At 40.8% G+C, this 23,593-nt stretch overlaps 1 protein-coding gene across 4 annotated transcripts in view; it reads left to right on the top strand.

Moving 5' to 3' along the window:
* CDYL (chromodomain Y like) overlaps window positions 1–23,593 on the top strand; it is a 240,921-nt gene that overhangs the window by 3,794 nt on the left and 213,534 nt on the right. For all 4 annotated transcript variants that reach the window (XM_060614908.2, XM_060614905.2, XM_060614903.2 and 1 more), the window contains 2 exons: window positions 6,970–7,110; window positions 19,350–19,439. In XM_060614908.2, the coding sequence (XP_060470891.2) occupies window positions 7,108–7,110; window positions 19,350–19,439 (93 nt within the window). In that variant the 5' untranslated portion in view covers window positions 6,970–7,107. The remainder of the gene's footprint in view (window positions 1–6,969; window positions 7,111–19,349; window positions 19,440–23,593) is intronic.

Raw genomic sequence — 23,593 nt, 5'->3', positions numbered from 1 at the left:
GTTGCCCAGTGGGAGTCACAGTGCAGGGAAAGGTGTTGAGATGGCTGGGTGTAATGAAGGGCGGAATGAATGCATGGCCACGAACAGCCTGATCCCTAAGAAGCATGTGGTGTATGGAAGTCTTTGTGAGAAAGGTAGCTTCGTGATGGGGAAGGTTAGATTTTTTCTGTGTTACCTTTTGATTTTTGAATGTTGGCAATGTTTTATTTTCGGCCTTAGTCACAGTTATAGGAATATTGTAGAAGTATTTCTTCAAAGGTGCATAAAAGTTTATCAGCTTTTTGCTTGTATATTATTTCATAATTTTAAATGTTTAATTAAATAACAATGGATATAATCAATGTGATATAATTATTATAAGTCTACATGCACCTAATAGTACAATCTCATGAACTGGATAAAATAAACAGAAACATATATGTAAATTAACAACCATAGTTGGAAATGTTTTAATGTGCATCTCTAAGAACTATAGGTCAAATAGACATAAAAAGAGCATGATATTCATGAGCAGAAAATACAATTTAAATAATATACGTATACCCAAAATAAACAGAAAACATATTCTTTTTAAATATATGTAGCACATTTATAACAGAATTCCATAAATTCTGAAGAATCAATCCCATTCAGACAATGTCCTCTAACTACAATGCAATTGTGGAATCAATATTTTTTAAGAGATAGCTAAAATAAAATCCCACATGTCCAGAAACTAGGTGACATATGATTAAATGACACTTGGTTTTAAAAAATAAATAGTTATATTGAGGAGGGCACCTTTTGGGATGAGCACTGGGTGTTGTATGGAAACCAATTTGACAATAAATTTCATATATTAAAAAAAAACACTGAAAAAAAAATAAAAAAATAAAAAATAAATAGTTAGAACTAAACGAAACACTATATGATAGGATTTGTGTAACACAGCTAAAGCAATTCTTAAAGGCAAAGTTATAGCTTTGAATAAATATGCTGATGATTAAAAAAATAAATAAATAAAAGGGACGCCTGGGTGGCTCAGTCAGTTAAGTGCCTGACTTCGGCTCAGGTCATGATCTTGTGGTTTGTGGGTTCAAGCCCCACATCGGGTTCTGTGCTGACAGCTCAGAGCTGAGAGCCTGCTTTGGATTCTGTGTCTCCTTCTCTCTCTGCCCCTCCCCATCTCGCGCTCTCTCTCTGTCTCTCAAAAATGAATAAATGTTAAAAAAGTTAAAAAAATAAATAATAAAAAAGGTAAGAAAAAATAAATACGCTCATGAACAAGAATTCAGTTCTTGTTGAACAAGAATTTCCCATAGCTTCTGATTCAGTATAAGGCATATGCTAAGTGCTCAATAAATATTTTGAAGAAATGAATGGAATCTGTCTTTAATTCCCTGTGGTTCATTAGCAAGGTACCTGGCAGTTTACCTTTAAAATGTCTCTTTATCTTAATTTCTTCTCCATTTCAATTGCTACTATTTTATTTCAGGCCCTTATCACCTCATACCCAAATAACTGCAGAAAGAGAAAAAGAGAAAGAGAAAGAGAAAGGAGGGAGAAAAAGAAGAGAGGGAGACACAAGAAGGAACTATCCTTTGACTTTCTTCCCAGACCAAATAAATCAGAATTTCTAGAGAAGGAGCTGAGGTATTCATATTTCAATGTGCCACCAGGATTGAGAACCACTTCCTGTTTCATCCCTCTTTATTTAATCAAATTTACCTCTAACCCTTTGATACCAGAAACAATTCTTTTAAAAACAGAAGTCTTGGGGCACCTGAGTGGCCCAGTAGTTTAAGTGTCCCACTCAATTTCAGTTCAGGTCACAATCTCATGGTTCATGGGATGGAGCCCTAGATCAGGCTCTGTGCTTACAGTGCAAAACCTGCTTGGGATTCTCTCTCCCTTTCTCTTTGCCCCTCCCCCCCATACGCACTTGTACTCTCTCTCAAAAAAAAAAATTCTTAAAAAGAAAAAAAGGAAGAAATCTAATGGCTTTCAAGGCTTACATAACGGGCTCTGTCTGCATACTATATTCAGCTCCTTCTTCCTACAGGCACCTCGGCTCCACTCCGCAGGTTCCCCTTCCTTTCTCCCCTCCTGTTCCTACATTCTAGTCACCCTTCAAGGCCCTTCTCATGTCTTGCCTCCTTCAAGAAGCATCCCAGACCTCAGTTCCTGTCCCTTTTCTAAATCCCTGTGGTTGACTTAAGCCTTGCAATTCCACACATAATCCCACACAGTGAATTTATCACCCCCCTGAGTCCACGTACTGGTCTTCCCAACAAGATCACAAACTTCACAGGGGCAAGAACCATAGCTAAAGATCCTCTACCTTCCTCCCTCCACCCAAGCCCCTAGTGTGAAGAAGAGATGGTGTGCTAATTGAATGCTTTCTCCAGAAGGGGCCCTTTAACCCAACCCTCTCCTGGTGCAGACAAGGAAATGACGAAGCAGGAAGGTAAAGTGATTTACTGGAGGTCCCACACCTAGTGAATGTGAGAGCTCAGATAAAAGTTACTCAAGTCTACTGAGCCCCATAGCTGTTATTGTTGCTTAATCACGACTGTCTGTTTCCTTTTTCTCTCCTCCTGCATTCCCTCCTGCCCTGTGTCCTATCACACTGTAATCTCCTCAGTTTCTCCTCATGGAGAGCAAAAAACCTTCTTACTTCTCTGACTTTGCCTTACAAGCTACATCTTTCTCAGGGGTAGGTCATTTACCTGCTGTATTTGGTGGCAAGCCCAGAGAACAGCCCAGTACCACAGCGCTCTGGGTAATTCAGACCCTAGGGTGATTTTCTGAAAATCTTCCTTGATGATCATTTGTTGTGTGTATGTGACTTTGTCTTCTGGGTGGTGGAGGAGGTATATATCTGTGCTGTCTGGTGAGGGGCTTCAACAGAGGCTACAGGAGGGCAGGCTATTACTGGCAGTAGAAAATTAAAAAACAACAGTTAGGGTGGCTGTTGGCTGGGTTGAGCCTGGGTGGCTCAGTTGGCTGAATGTCCAACTTCTGCTCAGGTCATGATCTCATGGTTTGTGAGTTCAAGCCCCATGTTGGGCTCTCTGCTGTCAGCACAGAGCCTGGAGCCTGCTTTGGATCCTCTGTCCCCCTCTCTCTCTGCCCCTCCCCCACTCATTCTCTCTCTCTCTCTCTCTCTCTCTCTCTCTCTTTCTCTCTTTCTCTCTCTCTCAAAAAAAAAAAAAAGGAAAGGGAAGGGAAGGGAAAGGAAAGGAAAGGAAAGGAAAGGAAAGGAAAGGAAAGGAAAGGAAAAAGAAAAGAAAAAAGACAACAGTTAACTAGAAGTAAACCCTGCTGCCATCAAACTGAAGGATTTCAGGCTAGGAACATGTGGCAGCGAGAGAACCAGAATTCTGCACTCGAGCAATAATAACTGTGTTATCCCAAGTCATTGGCAGACTTTGAAGCAATTTACATTCCTGGGGAGGGGAAAGAGGGTGGCAGAGATGCCAGAAATTCCTCTGAATTTCTTCCTGGGGAAGGCTGTTGGCAGGGTCTCAAGTGAAGGTAGAAATAGAGTAAGAAAGGAAATGAAGAAGACAGAGGGGGTTGGGTCCCCACAGGTGGCTGCCATCCCCATTCTCAGAGTTGATGGCTTTGATTAGAGACCCAGGATGGTCGTGGGTGAGTAGCGCCGCCCTCCTGGTTGCAGCTGAAGGGCATTCATGACCAGGACAGCTGCTGAAGGTGCACTAAGTCCTATCACAGTGGGATCCCCCAAGCCAGGGAAAAAAGAGGCTTTACTTCCTTTATATACTCATTCATGCCTGGGACAACTTTGCTAGTCTCTGAGAGAGAGAAAGAGAGAGAGAGAGATTGGTAGAGCCAGAGGACTGTAGAGCTCAAAATGGCTCCTGTTGATGAGAAACTGGATGAGAGAAGAAAGAAAAACATTCACCACTCATTCACTACAGATATCCAGGACCTGAGAACTAGGGGTGAGAGGTTCTTTCTAGTCTTAGCTCTGCCTCTTACTAGGTATGTGACCCTGGGCAACTCTGTTAGTGTGGAGGTGGGTCATCATTTCTGTATTTATCACATGAAGACGTCTAGTGAAATGGCCCCTGGAGATGGGGCTGATGATTCTCTAACTTTAAGCCCCCATTTTATAGTCAGGAAGCGAGGGCGAGGATCACACAGCAAGTTAGGGACAGAGCAAAACTGGAACTGCCTCCCCAAATCTGGTGCTTCTCTGCCTATCAGACACTTCCATTCCTTACATACATGATCCCCAGCTGCTTTGATAGGAGTAGCAAGAGAAGCTTCCTTGATCAGTAAAGCTGGGGGAAAGCTACCCCCAAGAAGGTGGCCTGCATGGCATCACTTCCAGATGCTCACGAAGAACCCCTCTGTCCCTTTCATGGGGGGCCCCCAACAGAATTAAGGAAGAGTCAGATTTCACTGTGTGAGTGATTAAAGACCACTTGGTCATCTGTATTATTTGAGCTTTTCATAATTGAGTAGATATTTGCCTATTACTTAATAATTATTTAACGGTTAAGTACAGATTCCTTAATAATTGAGTACAGATTCTTAGAAAGTTCTACCACTAAAGTCATTTATTTTGGGTTAAGTAGTATTTGATTGGTAAAACATCCAAGTGGTGGACAATGTATGCATGACTTCTCATGGATAAAAACAGCAGCTCACATTTGTTGAGAGCAAAACACGTGCCAGGAGAGTTGTATACATCATTTCACTTCACAGTTAGGATAATCTATGAGGTATGTGCAGCTGTTAGCAGCATCTTACAGATGTGAACCCTGAAGGCTGGAGGGCTAGGTCATCTGTCTGTTCACACAGGGAAGGTATGGAGCCAGTATACAAACTCATGTCAGATTGACTGCATGGTCCATATCCCTAACCCCTACACCATATTGCCTCTCCATACATACTTTACCTGGCAGCAGAATGTCTTTAACGCCTTTTCTGAAACCAGGTTTTGACAGTGGAAGAGAGATAAGACTGAGAGCCTTAGAGTGCCTGGGTTCAAGTCCCAGCTTCACCACTAACAGCATTACTTCAAGGAAGTTAACTTGTATAGATTGTAATTCCTCATCCACCAAGCAAGAATTATAGAATCTTGCTCAGAGAGCTGTTGTGAAGATTAGAGAATACATCTGCAATGCACAGTGCAAAGCCTGCTATATAATAAGTTCTCAATAAATATATTATCATTATGGTTCAAGAGGTCAAAGACCAACCTGGACCCCTTCATTGCTGCTGGTCAGCCCAGAAGGAGGGGTCACACTCCCCAGCCATCAGCTTCTTCTGCTGAAAGCTGAGCATTCCCTGACTTAATGCAGAAAGGCAGCTTCCAAGAAAAGCACGTTTGATCTCAAATTAAACTATGACATAAAAGATCAGCTGCCATTCATACGGAGCCCAGTAAGGACAGTTGGACTAGTTGGGAGATGATATCAGCCCAATTAGAGTCAAGTCAGACATTCCCCACCAAACCTCAGTACCCGTCAGAAGTGTTGGCCAGTGCTGACTACCACCAAATTCCTTAAGCGTTCTTACTGGTTTAGCGAAACCTCATTTTTCCCAGTTCCCTGTGTTGGCAACAGTGATCTTGATGTACTACCTGAGTTAGGGCTTTGCTCAGCTGTATATGACATGAGTTAAAATCGTTTTCAAGATGAGTGTCTTAAAAGTCACAGGGAATGACCTCAGATTTTTTTATTTATCCAAAACCAGGATACAGGAGTGCTGACGCATAGGGGCACTTATACCCCAATGTTTATAGCAGCACTCTCAACAATAGCCAAATTATGGAAGGAGCCTAAATGTCCATCAACTGATGAATGGATAAAGAAATTGTGGTTTATATATACAATGGAATACTACTTGGCAATGAGAAAGAATGAAATATGGCCTCTTATAGCAACGTGGATGGAACTGAAGAGTGTTATGCCAAGTGAAATAAGTCATACAGAGAAAGACAGATACCATATGTTTTCACTCCTATGTGGATCCTGAGAAACTTAACAGAAGACCATGGGGGAAGGGAAGGGGTAGGGGGAAAAAAAAGTTAGAGAGGGAGGGAGACAAACCATAAGAGACTCTTAAAGACTGAGAATAAACTGAGGGTTGATGGGGTGTGGGAGGGAGGGGAAAGTGGGTGATGGGCATTGAGGAGGGCATCTGTTGGGATGAGCACTGGGTGTTGTATGGAAACCAATTTGACAATGAGTTTCATTAAAAAAAAATTTTTTTTAAACCAATTCCTAAAGGTATAGACTTTCTAGAACTATCTCTGACTATGTGTTTCCATAAACCTTCTGCCACAAGTGGATGCCAATCCACTCCCTGCTCTGAAAACACAACATGCTTTTCCATGACTCTGACTTTGCTCTTGCTCTCTCTACATCACAACGAATCACTTCCAACTCTCCATCAAACACACTTTACTTCCTCGTTTTCAGACCTTTTGTATAAGACGTCTTTTGTATAAGACCTATGTCTTTGTCTCCCTACTACGCTGAAGGTCACTTGAGGACAAGGACCATCTCACTGTCATTGTTATGTCCACTAGCCTATTACAAAAGGGAAAGAGAGACACTGAATTGGTCCTTAAGGTGTATGCCCACAAATGTTCATGATCACAAATGGCAGTCTTCCCACCCTCATGATGAACATGAGGCCACTTGGCTTACTAACTCTTTAATATATTGCAATACTTCATGATACATTGCAAGTAAGCAAGATATTGACATCTACTGAGGTGGAGAAGAGCAAGTTTGACAATTTTGAAAATTGTTTTTTATCCTTTATCGTTTTAAATGCATTGCTACTTTGATGCAGTGCTTAATGATATTTATTGCTTCCACCACACAAGCACAAAACGCTGGCTCACTCTCAAATTCAATATGGACCTTGTGGAAAGTAGTTAAATGCTGTGAGACTTCATTTTCCAATTACTTTAGTAAATTCCTCTTGTGGGGATTGTAATTGCAGGTGGTGATCAGAGATCGCAGAGACCTCAGAAGAATTTTATGGCATTCCAGGCAGGACACGGACCAGCCTGGGGAAAAGAAGAAATAAGAGCTGGAGATACAGGGAATACTATTAGGAAGTTATTTCTGAAGAGAAACAATGGTAAGACCTTCCAGCACCTGAATTTGTTCTGATCCAGTAGGGCAGAATTCTTAGAGGGACCCCTTTTTATTTAAAACTAGTAATCGTACCGGTACGTGTTCAGAAATTGTTCAACAGAAGCATTCTGGTTATTCTACAGTTATCATTCCATAGCTGTTTTGACAACTCCTTCTCTCTTGCATTCTCCTTTCCTCCTCTCTTGAATTCTCCTTCCATTCTCTGAATCTTCTTCTATCTGTCCTTTCTAAATTAATTTTTTTGTAGCTAGAGCTTCCCCTTTACTGCAATGGTTACTTTCATGTCTCTTATTGCTTTCTTTAATAACTTTTAATGACCTAAGAAATAGTTGGCTGGGTTCCATTTTCTACTTCCTCCAAGTCAAATGATAGCACATCCTATACCCTGTGTTTATAAATATCAGAGAAGGCAGCATTAATTTGTTCTGCCTTATCTTCACTAAGGCATGCCTGGATTTTTGACAGGATGAAATTGGATGAGAAAGTGGTTTTCTACATGGCTAAGAAATAACAAGCAAGCCCAGATGTCATGAGAGCTAGCAACCTGCAGAAGTCATCTGTCCGTCCTGTCATTGATTTACTGTACATGGTTTTGGGTGCCTCCCATCAGAAAAGCATGGAACTAGGGGCCTCAGGGTAGACAGCCAGGAGTAAGACAAAAACACTGCCTCAAGGAGCTTTTGTTCTGCAAGGGGAATAAGACAAGTGCTCAAATCAATACGATACAGGTTGCAGGAGATAGGTGCCCCAACAGAGGCTACAAAGAACTATGGAAGGTCAAATGAGGGAGAGATTACATCCCATAAGAAAAGACCTGGTGGAGATCTAAGTCAGTTTGGGGAATGTTGAGTTTGAAATCAGTGGGGCATTCAGATGTAAGCATTAGCAGGGAGTGAGGACATGGGACAGAAACCAGGAAGAGAGAGGTGGGTGAGAAGTAGCGTCCAAAGTCATGTTTGAAAGAGTGTGTTCTCAGCTGTTTGACTCCTGTTTTGACTACTAGGATACTTTTACTGCTACAGCTTCCAGAGCCTACGTGCAGCTGGGGGTTTTAATTTCCTAGCAAAGAGACTTCCTGCCACAGCTGAGGCACCCAGGACCTACAGTTAGGGACTTCTGCTTAGGCAAAGTTGTATTTCAGTTCTTAAAATGAGAAGTTTTTTGTTTGTTTTTGTTGTTTTTCTGATTTTTAAGGTAATATGTGTACAATTTTTTTTTAAAGTATAAAACAAATTTTAAAAAATCATTCATATTTCATATTCATATAACCTACTATTCAGAAAAAATATTTTATAGTACTAAGCTTTTCTATGTAATTAATGCAATTAATGCAAATTTATCTCTATATATTGATTCTTTTTTTAACTCAAGTATTTTTTTAAAAACAATTGGATGATGTTGGACATATTTTTTGTTATTTTTTCTCTTTAAATAATACACCATGGCTTTACATGAAATACACATCTACATCAACATTTTGGATTCCTGCAGAGAATCCCAACTCCTTACTGATAAGCACTCAAATTATTTTCACTTTGAAACTGCTTTTAGGGGCACCTGGGTGGCTCTGTCAGTTGGGCATCCGACTTCTGCTCAGGTCATGATCTCACGGCTCCTGAGTTCCAAGCCTGGCGTTGGGCTCTGTGCTGACAGCCCAGAGCCTGGAGCCTGCTTCAGATTCTGTGTCTCCGGCTCTCCACTCCGCCCCTATTTATACTTTGTCTCTCTCTGTCTCAAAAATAAATAAACATTAAAAAAAAATTTTAACTGCTTTTAAATGATACTGTGATAAACACCTTTGTGCATGTATTTTGTTGGGTTTTCCTTAATATAAAAATTTTTAAGTTTATTTATTTTGAGAGAGAGTGCGAGCAGGGAAGGGAGAGAGAGAATCCTAAGCAGGCTCCACACCAAGAGCACAGAGCCCAATGGGGGAGCTCAAACTCATGAACCATGAGATCATGACCCAAGTCAAAACCAAGGGCCGGACACTTAACAGACAGAGCCACCCAGGCACCCCTCTTAATATAAACTTTTTAAAGTGGAATTCAGGGTCAAAAGATATGTGTTATGCTAAGTGAAATAAGTCAGTCAGAGAAAGACAAATATATGATTTCACTCATAGGTGGAATTTAAGAAACAAAACAGATGAACATAGGGAAAGGGAAGCAAAAATAAGATAAAAAACAGACAGTGAGGCAAATCATAAGAGGCTCTTAAATACAGATAACAAACTGAGGGTTGCTGGAGGGGTGTTGGCGGGGGGATGGGCTAAATGGGTAATGGGCATTAAGCAGGGCACTTGTTGGGATGGGCACTGGGAATTATATATAGGTGATGAATCACTAAGTTCTGCTCCTGAAACCAATACTACACTATATGTTAACTAACCTGAATTTAAATTTTTTTAAAAAGGAGAAAAAAAGATATGTTTAACTGTATTAATACATATCGTCCTTGGACAAAATGTAACATCAAACAGTTTAAACTTTGACTGAATCTTGCCCCTCCTTTAAGTACTCCTCCCACGTCAGGTGGCCTCCCTCCCCATCCATACACCTATCTTGATCCCATTCTTACAAGACCTGAGCAGACTGTTACTTAATTGCTTTAAACAATAAGATATTCACTTTTTACGGCTTTTAATGACTCGTTTTCATGAACATGAAAATAACATCTGGAGCCAAAGAAATGAAGCTATAATGAAGACAACAAAGGCAGAAGAACTATTATGGGCTGACCCTTGACTGATAAACCTCAAAACACACCATTATTAGCCAGGATGAGGCATTTTGAGTTATGATCAGATAATCTGCCCACTTGCAATGTGAGATTTTCTTGATCTGTTTTTGTCAGCACAATTTCTTCACTGGAATGGTCACCCAAACTTCCATTCTGACAATCTTTTGTCATTTCCCCAGCACATTTCCTATTGCCATTACGGAGAAAGAAAGTGGTCTCTGCCACCAAAGAAAATTCACATTTGGACCAGATGCTCCTGTCTGTGTTGAACAGGGGCACAGGTTCTTTGACCTCTGTGTTCATTTCTGCAGTCCATTTGGATGGCAACAGCAACCAAGGAGTGTGACCCAATAATTATTACTAAGTCCATTAAACTGAAATTCTACTACATTCTCAGCCACAAGCAACACATAATAATCCTGCAAGGCACATCTGTGGACAAGCCACGGAGGCCATGGAAAATTTACTGTGGGACTCTAGGATCTTATTTCATGTTCTCACATTTCTCTGAAGAAAAAAAAATGTTACTTATGAACATGGAGTTAAACTCTTACAAGTTGCACAAGGTTACAAAAGAAAAGAGGAATCCAATCTTGAAAACTCGGTCTAAAAATAGCTATGAATATACAGAATGTAATTTTTTAAAACTTAACCCAAATGAGTGACTACTGCTTTTTTTTTTTCTTTCCATCTGCGTGATGTTTCAAGTGATACCTTCCTTTTATGAAGTCTGATTTTCTATTATCCTCTAACACATAGTAGGCACTCAATAAATGTTTATTGCAATGAGGTAAATTTAATACACTTAGGTCAATATCTTTCACACATTCCTTATAGTAAGTTTATAGTCAGAAAACAATGTTGACAACAGCCATTTCAGAGACAATACCAAAGGGAGCTCTCCAAACACACCTGAGGTAAATTACTAAATTCTAATTTAAACCACAGCCAATATTACCAATTTGTTTTAAATGACTTGTCCAGCTCTTAGAAGAGAACAATGATTTGGGGAACAGAAGTAGATCAAGAAGATTGAGAGTGAGTGGCAGGAGTAAAGGGATACATATTTGCAATTCTGGCTTCCTACAGTGAATAGTCAAAAGCTCTCCTACCAGAAAATAATATCTTGAATTGAAAAGCATTCAGATCATGGTGGATTTCTAACTCTATTGAATTTCCTCCTCCCAGGCAGCCTATTTACAAAAGCAGTATGATCACTGTTAATATTGTCATTTAATAAACACATTTCTGATGGGAAAAATATATATAATCCAACTATATCCCAACATGTAAATAAAGATTTCTTCTTAAAATATTAGCTTTGTTTGAGGTTGTTGCTTTTCTTTTCAAACTGATCTCTTAGGAATTAAAATATACCAACAAATGGAATTAGTTACACAAAGCAATAAAATACATTCTTCCTAATATGCAAATATCTTCCTACGTTTTCAGGATAACAGCACACTGGAAGGACAGGGATACAGAGAACTGTCATTTAAAATGCCCAAAAGTGTTTTTTAAATCAGAAACCATATTCAAGCAGCTCTTTTTCACTGTGATGTACTTTGCCCCTCTATTCATTCAAAACTTCTTAGTAAGCACTTATACATCATCACCCTGATGTCTCACTAGTTCCTTGGGTGACTTCCTCTGGAGAGTAAACAGATTTGAACAGGCAAAAAAAATAACACATCCTCTGCTCACATTACACCGATGTGCCTTACAAGAATCATTTCAGACACAAATTTTCTCATTAGTGGGGAACACTCTATTTAGTAAAACAACTTTAGCTTAAATATGATCATAGAAATCTTTTCAAAGATAAGATAATGCTTTTCTAAACCAATTACAAATTTTAAAAACGTATTGCTACAGTGACCAATTCATCTGGTTTGCCCAGAACTGTCCCAATTTCAAAACTAAAATTCCTGCATCCTGGGAGCTCCCTTCAGACCCAAACAAACAGGGACAATTGGTCACCCTACAATAAGCAATATTTGAATGCAAATATCAGAAGGGTCAAGCCATTCTTTTTCATTGAATTTAAAAGCCTCTGTATGTATGTATAAAGCACTGTGCTGAAAAGCAGTCGGTCAGGGTTCAGGCAAGAGTTGGGTGGCATGGCCAAACTAATTTGAGGAGACTTTCATAAAGAGGTTACTGACGGAGGTATGGGCAGAGTTAGGGAATCCAACAAGATGTTGGGCAGGATCCTGGGCTAGCAACAGTGGGGAGACACTAGCACCTGAAGAGGTAGATTATCAGAACCTGAAGAAGGCAACTGTTCAGTGAGAGATGTCCTCCTGAATTCACCACAACCCAGTGGGGAGAGAGCCTAGACCTCTGTGTCCTTCCACTCTCCAGATTTGCAAAGATGCCTCCCCTTGGTTGTATCCAACTAGAAGGCAGAGGAAGGAAGCCTGTTGATAAAGTTCTCATCTGTCAGCATCCCAAGCCATGGAGCAGAGCAAAGACTGGGTCTGCAGGGGCCCAAACAGAGTTAAGCCTGGCTTCTGCTTTTAGCAATTTAAAATATAGGAGAAATCTTAAAGCATTATTTCAGATGCACACCTATCATCTCCCTGTACCATTTGCTAGCACCAAAAAACTGAGTGTTAAGATATAACTAGTCCTTGGGGAAGTAAATAGAAGTTGAGTTTAGGGGTGCCTGGGTGCTCAGTTGGTTAAGTGTCCAACTTCAGCTCAGGTCATGATCTCATGGTCCATGAGTTCGAGCCCCGCGTCAGGCTCTATGCTGACAGCTCAGAGCCTGGAGCCTGCTTCAGATTCTGTGTTTCCCTCTCTCTCTGACCCTCCCCTGCACATGCTCTCTCTCTCTCTCAAAAATGAATAAATGTTTAAAAAATTAAAAAAAAAAAAGAAAGAAATCAAGTTTAGTTCTTTATGCCTTTTGGCATGGTCTATCTTTAGTTAACTTAAAATGAATGAACCCTGAGAGTTCAAGAGATATTTGTAGAAATATTAAAGTATCTACCTCTGCTACTTTCATGATTGAGTCAGAGTTTGAATTGTACATCTATTCCTTCCCTTCATAACTCCAACAAAATAATTTGAGGATATCTGCAAGGTGGCACTAAGTTACCTTGTTGGATTTACTCTGTGGTATTCTGCCAATATTTTTACTCTGAAGCAACCTTCTCTTATCAAAAGCAAGAGTCTCCATGCTTTTCTAAAGTTTGTCCATTCTTGTCAAAGCTGGAAACAAATGGGCAGATTACCCAGTAATGAAAGTAACTGTATTATACACTGTCGGCTGCATCAGATTTTCTAAGTGACAACTTAGATTTACAGAAGAAACATTACAGGAAATCACTACCAGTGTGATCCCCAAAATGCTTCCCTTCGTATTATCCCCTCCACCACCATTCATTCAATGTTTAGAGGTGAAAACACCAATAAATGTATCATAAAGTTAGCTTTCATTCTGATAGCATTCAAACTGCTGAAATTCCCCACACAATTGCAGCATCATGGCAGCTAATGTCTCACAAAAAGACCACAGGTTGCCATGCAAAAAGTGCCTGTTATCTTTAAAGTGATTGTGAATAGGTTACTGAGTCTCCATTCCTTCCTTTGTAAAATGAGGGAAATAATGGATAACTCATTGATTGTTGTAAGGATTAAGTAGTAATATAATTTCAAAAAAATACCTGACAGGAAGTAGGCCCACAATTAATGTCCACACTCATACTCTCTGCCTTACCCTAGTATATATTATATATACATTTAGATACATAGTTTTGGTAACTTTATATTTTAGTAACTAAAGAAAGTATGCCATAGAATCTGCAAACATATCTGCTCATCTCTGCTCCTTGACATTGGGTAGCCATCGGCAAATACGGCGGATGAGTTCAGACAAGTATGGCATTCCACTGAACAAAGGGTTTTCAGAGAAGTATGAGTTTTCTTTGTTTTAACCCACTTGAGGTAATCCAAATCGGTAAGTAATGAAGTGTAGCCAAGCAACATGCATTCAGGAGAGGCAGAAGGGTAGAAATCTTACCTATGTATTGAGAAGAAAATTTAAGGGGTCTTCTCAGACACAAAAAGAACTTCATGTCCATATGTGAGGTAGATGGGCAATATACATCCCTTCAGACACTCCGGGCTCACCTGCTGTGGGGGGCATGAACCAACACCGAACAATGGGGAAAATGATCAAGTCATCCCTCTGACCAAATATCTTCTTTTTTTTTCCCCAAAGCGTAGTGTTTTCTTTTCTCCTTGTCTCTCTCCATTCCATCCAACCCCCCACACCCACCAAAAGAAATTAAAATTTTGAAGTACCTCCATTTGATATTTAACATAAGCCCTGAGTGGTCACGGATTCTCTTTCTTACATTTTCACTGACAAACTGCTTCCAGCTGCCCTTTCGGGTGGGACGCCACCACAATAAAATGCACTGTTTGCTGAGGATTTCAGCTGCCACCTGGGGGCTCAGCGTCCTCAATGAAGGCTATTTAAGCAATGCTGGTGGTGAAATGGTGACAAATGGTATGTTGACTTTTTTTCTGGTGTTTGTGGTTTAGGACTAGTTGGTTTCAGTCTTGCTGGCTCTTGCTTCCGTGTTACCAATCTTTTCCACATTTAAAGTCTGTTACTGCCTCTCCTTCAGGGTTATGGCAGCAAGCTTTGTGCTGTTGACAGAAGCCATTTGTTGAGTGGAAGGTTCATATTTTAGAATACTGGCAAGGACTGATTTTACAGTTAGTCCATGGTTCTGAATTTACGTTTACTTTTTTAAGGGTTTTCTTTTTCATCTAGCTGAAAAATGTTTCTTCATTAGGTTGTTATCACTCCATTCACATGAAATGGCCTTGACTGCTACTTCTTTTATCTCTAGTCACACACGGTAAAATTAGGCTTGAGCCCACATGATTAGCCAGAGACTGGTCCACATGTGACTCACATTTGCTCTCTAAACATCTCGGTGGCTTCACTGGTAAGATGGACTTTGTCTCAAGCTCAACCCCTTATATGTCACCTTTCTTATCTCTGGAGTCCCTTCCTTAGCCTTGGTGGCAGTTTTCAAAGATGATCATCTTTGTATGTTTGCCTCGGCTTCCTCCTGTTCAGTTCCTTCTCCTTACACTGCCTTCCTCCTTCATCTCTCGCAGTTCTAGAACACATGCAGTTATTTCTGCTTCAAGGTCCTGAGCTGACTGTTGGCTAAACTAAAACACGGCAGAACCCAAAGTCCTGAGAAAGGACAGTTTCCACTCTACTCTGGAAGAGGAGTCTGGGACTCTTGCTTCTAAAGGGAAAGAAAGTACATTTCATTGAGGGCTCATCAGGAATCCCAGCATGCCCTTGGGCAGAAGGCACTGGCTGCTGTAATAGCTTTCTGCTTCCAACTGTAAAGAGATCCAAGAGCAATTTACCTTCAAAGAGATGCCATGGGTTCAAGACCCTTTCCGTGAACTTCCTACTTTGTGCACTCCAATACAACAAGGTCAGGTGGCCATTTGAAGTGGAAAAAATGATTTTTCTCCAATCCAAAGCATGGTTGGAGTACAATCTAGAGGCAACCTAAACTACTTGCATAGTTCCACATTATTCCACTAATTTAGTACAAACCCATATGTACACAGGCTTGGACCTGGTCTCACTTCTATTTCTCAAGCCCAGTCCCCACCTTCCCAGAGCTCTTCCTTCCTCCTAGGTCCCAATCTCCCTCTAAGTATCACCTTCCCAGAGCTCTTGCTTCCTCCTAGGTCCCAATCTCCCTGTAAGTATCAAGCCAATTGAAAATCAACTTTATTTAAAATCTATTGCATACCTCCTCAGTCTAGTAGGGTAGTCATCCGTGCAGAGTCATAAATTACAACAGTGATGAGAACAATCGAAGTGGGACAAAATCCCTCTTCTCCAAACACATGAACCCCACCTCTATAGCATCCTTGTTCCTGCCCCTGGAATCTCTCCAAACCAGACTCTCCCTCCTGCTGGCACACAGCCTAGATCAAACATCCAAAGAGGCCCTGCTACCTTTTCCTGCTCAGTCCTCCTTCAAGCCTGTGTGAATCTACTTTCTCTGAAACTTCATTTTGCATGGGTGCACTCATGCATGCTCACACTCATACTCTTACACACTCACACCACACACACACAGACACACACACCTGCAGAATCAACAAGTCATGCTGAGAATACAGAACTCATATCCATATTTCCATATTATTCTCAGACCTTTTGTATATCCATAGCCCAGACAGACGAAGTTACTCAGTCTGTTCACTGTTTTGATGGAGGGAATATCTGTCAAACCAAGACATAGACCTAATGAGTCCTGTTACATCAACATGCAGAAGACTTGGTACTTCAGGAATTATGAATCCATCATTGAAAAAGGTGAATGACCCCATCATCTTTTGACTATTAGGATCAAAAGGTAAAGATTCTAATATAGGTAACCTGAAACATCCAAAAATCCAAAAGCTTTTCTGGTCTGAAATCATCAGCCAATATTCTTCCAGAAAATATATTTTCCTGGTGATGTTTGGATTGAGATGTTATTAGAATAAGTGTCTACACCACGGGTAGTCTGCAAACTATTCAAGGTAAGGTCTGGGTGGCACAATGAAACTAGTGTGAGAGTAAAAGCATCTGCTGAAGGTAAACTATAGAATTGATAATGGAGACTTAATTCTGTGTTTTTCCAAACACAGATAATATAACTTACATGTTCCCAAGTGAGGGAAAGAAATTCTTTGGGAGACAAAGTTGAATGGCTTCGGTACTTGGCTCAGCAAGTCAGTTTTAAAGTTGTATTCACGAGCTACACTGGATCGGACTCCAGGGGCCAGGAGTAAAGTCAGTGAAACATCGATTGTATTCCCTATAAGTATTCTCCTCCAATGGGCAGTTGAAGAAACCAATGCACATCCACAGTGTGTCTGTCCTCAGATAGAAGAGAAGAGCTACAAAAAAATTATAAAATATAATATATACAGTGTATGAAATATATAAAAACATGTAATATACAATATATAAATATAAAATATAGAGTATATATAGCATAGTGTGTTGTAAATATATGTATACACAGACTGTACTATATCAATCACAGACTCCCTAACCTTAAGGAGCTTACCATCTAGGCAGATGTGCAAATCCAACCCCTTGTCAACAACAAATTGCCCAGAGAGAGAGGAAAGGATATCACCTGAGCCAGAGGACTCTGGGAAGGAAGGCTCCACACAGGCATTTGGATCCGATGTGGAAGAATGGAAAAAAAAAAAAAAAAAAAATCAATGAAGACAGAACGCAAGGAGAGTTAGTCTAGTCACAGGGCACGGCAAGAGCAAAGGACTGCGAAATGCACGCTCTACAGGGTACAAGAAAAGTCTGCCCTGTGATCGGGCTCCGTGTGCATGAGATGTCATTGGAGAGGTCACTGGAGTTGAGCCCAGAAAGAAATCCGACGCCAGGCCACGCAGGACGTTTAATGCCGCGCTAAGAAGTTTCGTTGTTATCCCGAAGACGGTGAAGCCACCACCTGTTTTTCTGGAGGAGCCTGATATGATTCAATCTGTGCTCTAGGAAGACACGTGGTGACCGTGCTGTGGAAGGGTGGGAATGGAGAGGAGCTAAAAACGGGGAGGCCCCTTAAGGAAACGGGCCTCCGGTAAAATCCGGGGAATTTAAGCACACACACAGGTCCTTCTGGCACCCTCTTTGCAGGCCTGCCCCTCCTCCACAGAAGCCTCCCCTGGAACATTCTCAAGCCCCCACCCAGCCTGTGTTCCTCCGGGGGCGCTTTTTTGAGAGAGAGACAGAGACAGAGAGACAGAGACAGAGAGACAGAGACAACACGAGTGGGGGAGGGGCAGAGACGGGGAGACACAGAATCCCAGGGAGGCTCCAGGCTCCGAGCTGTCCGCACAGAGCCCGAAGTGGGGCTCGAACTCATGAACGGCGAAATCCTGACCTGAGCTGAAGTCGAACACTTCCCGGACTGAGCCACCCAGGCGCCCCTGATGCTTACTTAGCATTGCACATGCTAGGCCGGCTGTCACGTGACTCCAGCTTTTGCTCCTATGTTTGGAACATCGCACTTCTGGTAGCACAATCTGTGTGCATCTCGTTCAAAGCCACTTAACACTTTTGGCTGATAGAAGTCTTACAGTTAACAAAGCCCCTCGGTTTTTACACGAAATGCTGCTAAATCATGAATCTCCCACCCTCTCTTCATTTTTATGAGTAGTTAAGATAGAAGCCCTACCTCTAGTAGTAAAGGCTACTAATGTAGTAGATTACTTAAATAACCAGCATGCCTTTTAAAGGGGGCTGTTATGATCTAATTCAAGTGATAACAATCCAGGGTTTGTGCCTGGCCTCAGTCTAACGCATATCCTATGTGAGCAGAAAGGGGTTTTAAAAAAAATTTTTTTTAACGTTTATTCATTTTTGAGGGACACAGAGAGACAGAGCGTGAGTGGGGGAGGGGCAGAGAGAAAGGGAGACACAGAATCCGAAGCAGGCTCCAGGCTCCGAGCTGTCCACACAGAGCCTAACGTGGGGCTGGAATTCACTAACCTGAGATCATGACCTGAGCCAAAGTCGGACACTTAACCCACTGAGCCAGCCAGGAGCCCCAGAAGGGGACTTTTTGACCCTGCCCCCCCTACCACCCACCCACCTCCCATCCTTGCATTCTTAATCCACAAACTATTCCTTGGAGTATTACCCCCTGCAAAAATCAATATACGTAAAAAAATTCAAGGTATTGGTAATGTGTGAAGGGGAAGGAGAGAGGTGGTAATATTTATTTTGGGTGTCCAATACAAGGGGATCATTTTATTTTATACCCTTTTGTATGTATGGAGTACTACACGATAAAAAATTTTAGTATATAATAATTTTAAAGGTATACATGTGGTTGGTTTAAAGTGGGAAGAAAATTCTCTATGATCCTTCTGTTTTGCATTTTTTTAAGAAAAAGGGGTAATGGAGAAAAATGAGGAGAGAAGGCATTAAATAAGCACAATGAAAGGAAGAGAAAAAGATTTAAGATGGAGAAAGTAAGTGAAAGTAAGGAAAAAGATTCAAGCTGGGAAGACAGACAGCAATGGTGGGTTTGGAAGGAAGACTTATTTGCCTGGTGGGCACAGAATGAGGCAGGAGACCAGACGGATGAATATGGCGACTACCCACAACATTGAGAAGAGATGGGGTTGGAAGAGATGGGAAGGTGCCTCAGATCCTTCAAAAGCTCTCAGCAGATCCACCCCACCTTCTGGCCATCAGCCTCAACCATTTGAGGTAGTCAAACCACTCCACCCCCAACCCCCCGCCTTATTGTCCAGACCACGGCCCGTAGGCAGGAAGCACTGACACCAAGGTCCTGCCAGTGTGTCCACCAGATGCTCCCTCACAGCTCTGGCTCAGATTCTCCTTACACATTAGGTATCTGCCCCGTGACTCAGCCTGCTGTCCTTCCTTCCCTCCCCCAGGGCCTGAGCAGCAGCCTGCCAAACCATAATCAACAGGAGCCCTGCAAGCCTCAGGAGCAATGGCGACATCTTTCCAGTGAAACCTGCCGGGTAGGTGTGCAGACTATCAAGGACTTGGCTGGTCACAATGGGACTCCAAACTTCAGGGTAAAAGTCACACTGCCCTCTCCCCCCATCCCCACCTCCCGCGTGGCAAAATTCCACTTGAATTAAAGAGTTACATGTTTTTAAAAAGTGAAACCATAAAAATATATGTAACTCAGATAAGTAAAGTAAAAAAAAAAAAGTGAGTTGTGTAAAAAAAAAGAACAAATGGATATGCAAGCACATGAGACCAGTACAATGGACAGTCTGAACTGTGTGGGGTTTGCCATGAAATAGCTTCTTCTTTTTTTTTTTTTTTTTTTCTTCAACCTCTGCCTTCAAATCTTCCTTTCTAGTCTCTTCTCGACTCCTTGGGCTGAACACACAGCTCTTTAGTCACTCAGCTTCAAAAGCAGTCTCATTCTGGTCACTAAGATTCTATTGCATATATTAAAGTCCAGGCTAAGTGAAAGATTAATTTGATATCCATTCACATCCAAAGGCTTTTCCCCTCCATCCATCCCAGGCTGGACTTGTGGCCCAAGGGTCCATCTGGAAAGGAGGAATAAGGTTCTCCTTTTGCAAGGTTCTTCCTTTCTCTCCCTCTCCCTGCTGCTTCTAACCCCTCTGAGGGTGGGTGGGGGTGAGGGGATGGAGGACAAGAAGAATAGGGCAAAAGCACTTTCACTGGACTCTTGCAGCCTCATCTGTCTTGGTGGTTGTGCTCTTGTGCCTGGAGGGGCCCACCCATGGGTGGTTCTATTGTCTGACCCAGAAGATGCTCTCCAGGTAATCTCCACTCACAGCCTCACCCCCAGGCAACCATCCCAGCAATGCCCATCACAGCCTGAGGGTTGGGGAGAGGAGCCACCTTGAATGGGATACCAGCAAGATAGCACAACTCAATATCTACTAGGGACAACTTGGAAGCTTCTCATTTGGCTGTGAGGGACCAATGGGAGAAGACCCCAAACCACAAACCCTCTATCCAGATCTTTCTCGTGAATAGATTCTCTTGGTAGTCTTATGTCAAAAGACTTATGGACCTCTTCTTAGAATGTTTATAAAATAAAATATGCAATATTACAAAGGAAACTAATATTACAAAGGAAAAAAACATTTTTTTAAATTTGTACTCTAATATGTATGCTGCTTCATGTAACAATCCTCGCAGTGATTTCTAAGTGGTGCTGAGTGTAAATGATATTTTGAGGTATCTGCAACAACTGTGTGTAACATGAAAACACCTGTGGCTTCTACTGGTGACAAAGTTACATGTGTTGCTGATACTACTATGGTTTGTTGTCTACATTCGTAATGGAAGGAAATGCTAAATTTCAGCCAGAAGATAGTAAAAATAAGGACGGACTTATTCTTCCCACTCATGATCATGACCCCCCTGAATTCCATCCACAAATCCCTGAGGACTCCAGATCAAGAAATGCTACTCCTGCGAATGCTCCTCCCACAACCTTCCTGCCTCTGCATATATAGGTCAGAAAAGATTAGGGAGGTGGCTGCAGGGCCGGTTTGGTGGCCTCTTGGTGAGATTTGTAGCTCCCTTAAGATTAGAGAAAATTAAATCCAACAGTCGTCAGTTTGGGGACACACAACTCTGAATCGGTGTGAAAAAGCCCACTAAATGACTTGTTGCTGCAAATGTAGTTTCTGCTCTACATTTATGAAAATACTCTGGAATTGGTATCCAAGAAGCTGTTAAGAGTAAATACCTTGGGGGAGTGGAGGTGGAGGTTGGGGTAAACGGAAGGGAATTACTTTTCATATTAAACCATATAATGAAAAGCGACTTTAAAGAAAACTTTAAAATTTTTCCAAAGGAAACTGTTATTTTAAGCCGATCTAAGGCTCATAAGGAGTTTCTAAGCATAAAAGTAACAGAAAAATGATGGGGATGATTGACAGATTTGATTACACCAAAGATAAGTCAAAACATACTGATATCACAAACTAAAAGAATAATAACAAACTTGACGAAATATTTGCAATAAAAATTACAGAAAAGGAGCTAATAGTCTTATATTATGAAACAATCTTATAAATCAATGGGGGAAAACAGTAACATGCTACAAACGGCTGTTCTAGACTTTTCTTTCTGCCCTGATTCTACCATATCTACCTACAGAGAACAACTGACCAGAAAAGAAAGAGAATCCTAAACATACAGATGAATTTCCAAGATTCAGTGGTGGCTGAGGCCACTCCCACTTTTCTTTTAATTCCCAGTTCAGTCCAATCCACTGGTGTTTCAAACTGGTTAAGGCTTGGAGGACCCAGGGCCAAAGTGGACCTGAGCCTCTACACTAGAAGGAAAATAAGTGAATTTAATCATCTCCCATCTAGGGTATATTTAGAGTTAAGTGGTACCCTTACAATAAGGATGCAAGAAAATTTCTTGAAAGAGAAAATGTCATGTTTATTTGTACCTGGCCTTCTGGTAGAGCATCATGCCATGTGTACAACAGAATGGCCTTTGGAGACCAAATAAACTTGGATTCAAGTCCTGGTTCTGCTGCCTTTTACTGTCTATAAAACTTGAACAAGTCACTTATCTAGATCTTTGTTTTCTCATCTGTAAAGTGGGAATGATGCCTCCTCATAGGGTTGTTGTAAGGTTAAGAGATGGTATATGAGATCTACCTCATACCATACACACAAAAAGACTTCAAAGAAATAAATGTTTAACTAAAACATGAAAACGTTATGAAATACAGGATAATTTCTTTATGACCTTGGAATAGGAAATGATTTCTTAAGCAAGGTCCAAAAAAAGGCAAATGATAAAAATATACATACATGAATTAAACTATGCTAAGGTTTAAAACTTCAACGCAATGAAAGATATCTTTTAAAAACTAAAGACAAACAAAAACCTGGAAGAAGATATTTGTAACATATAACATAAGCAAAGCATTAGTATGGAACATACTAAAATTCTTTTAAGCAAACATTTTAATGCAAACCCAATAGAAAAACGAGCAAAAGACATGAACGGTAACCCACGGAAGAAACCACTATAGCCAACAAATATAGGAAAAGATGTGCAATTTCACCAAAAGCATGATAATGCAAAGAAATTCAGAGTGAGATATTTCACTCCCATAAAATTAGAAAAATTTTTTAACTTTGATGAAACAGTCACTGGAGAGGATTGTGGGGAGTCAGGGGTTTTCATGCACTGCTAGTAGGAATGTAAATTGATTCAATCACTTTGGAGAACAATTTGGCATTATCCAGTAAAGTTAAAAATAATCCCAGCCTCTGGATCCAACAATTCTACTTCTGAAGAAACCCCTGCACGTGTTGGACATGTGCACAAAGAGGCATAGAAAGACGTTTACTGTACTCTTATTTTATAATAGAGATTTACTAGAACCAACTCAAATGTCCATCTGTAGAAGGGTGGGTAAATAAATTGCACTACATTCATACAGTGGAATACTATATACAAGTGAAAATAAATAACCAGGTTTATGTGTAGCAACATGGAGGAATCACAAAAAATATAACTTTGAGTACAAAAATGCTGCATACACTATGATATGCGTGATATTTATGTAAATATTCTTAAATACCCAAAGCAACACCAAATATTGTTTAGAGATGCATATCTCCATAGTAAAAGTATAAAAATATGGCCTGGATACAAACCAAATTTCTGAGGGGAAGGAAATTGGGCAGGAAATGTAGAAAAAACTGTTATTGTACCTTCCTGTACTTTTTTAAAAAATTGAAGTATAATTGACATATAATATTACAGTAGTTTGATGTTTGCGTATATAGCAAAATGATCACCACAGCTAAGCCTGGTTAGTGTCCTTTGCCACATATAGTTACAAAAAAAAATTTTTGTGTTTGATGAGAACTTTTGAGATCCACTCTCTTAGCAACATTCAAATATGCAAGGCAGTATTATTAACTATAGTCACCCTGCTGTATATTACATCTTCATGACTTATTTATTTTATAACTGAAAGGTTGTACCTTTTGGCCCCCTTTACTCACTTTGCCCATGGCCCGCCCCCCTCTCTGACAACCACCAACCTCTTCTCTGTATCTATGTGCTCAAGGTTTTGTTTTGTTTTGTTTTGCTGTACTTTCCTATGCTTTAAAAAAAAATTTTTTCCCAAAATAAGTAGTAA

Source organism: Panthera onca, chromosome B2, assembly GCF_046562875.1.
Source record: "Panthera onca isolate mPanOnc1 chromosome B2, mPanOnc1 haplotype 2, whole genome shotgun sequence".
In the NCBI taxonomy this organism is placed as follows: domain Eukaryota; kingdom Metazoa; phylum Chordata; class Mammalia; order Carnivora; family Felidae; genus Panthera; species Panthera onca.
This window is presented reverse-complemented; position numbering and strand designations above follow the sequence as displayed.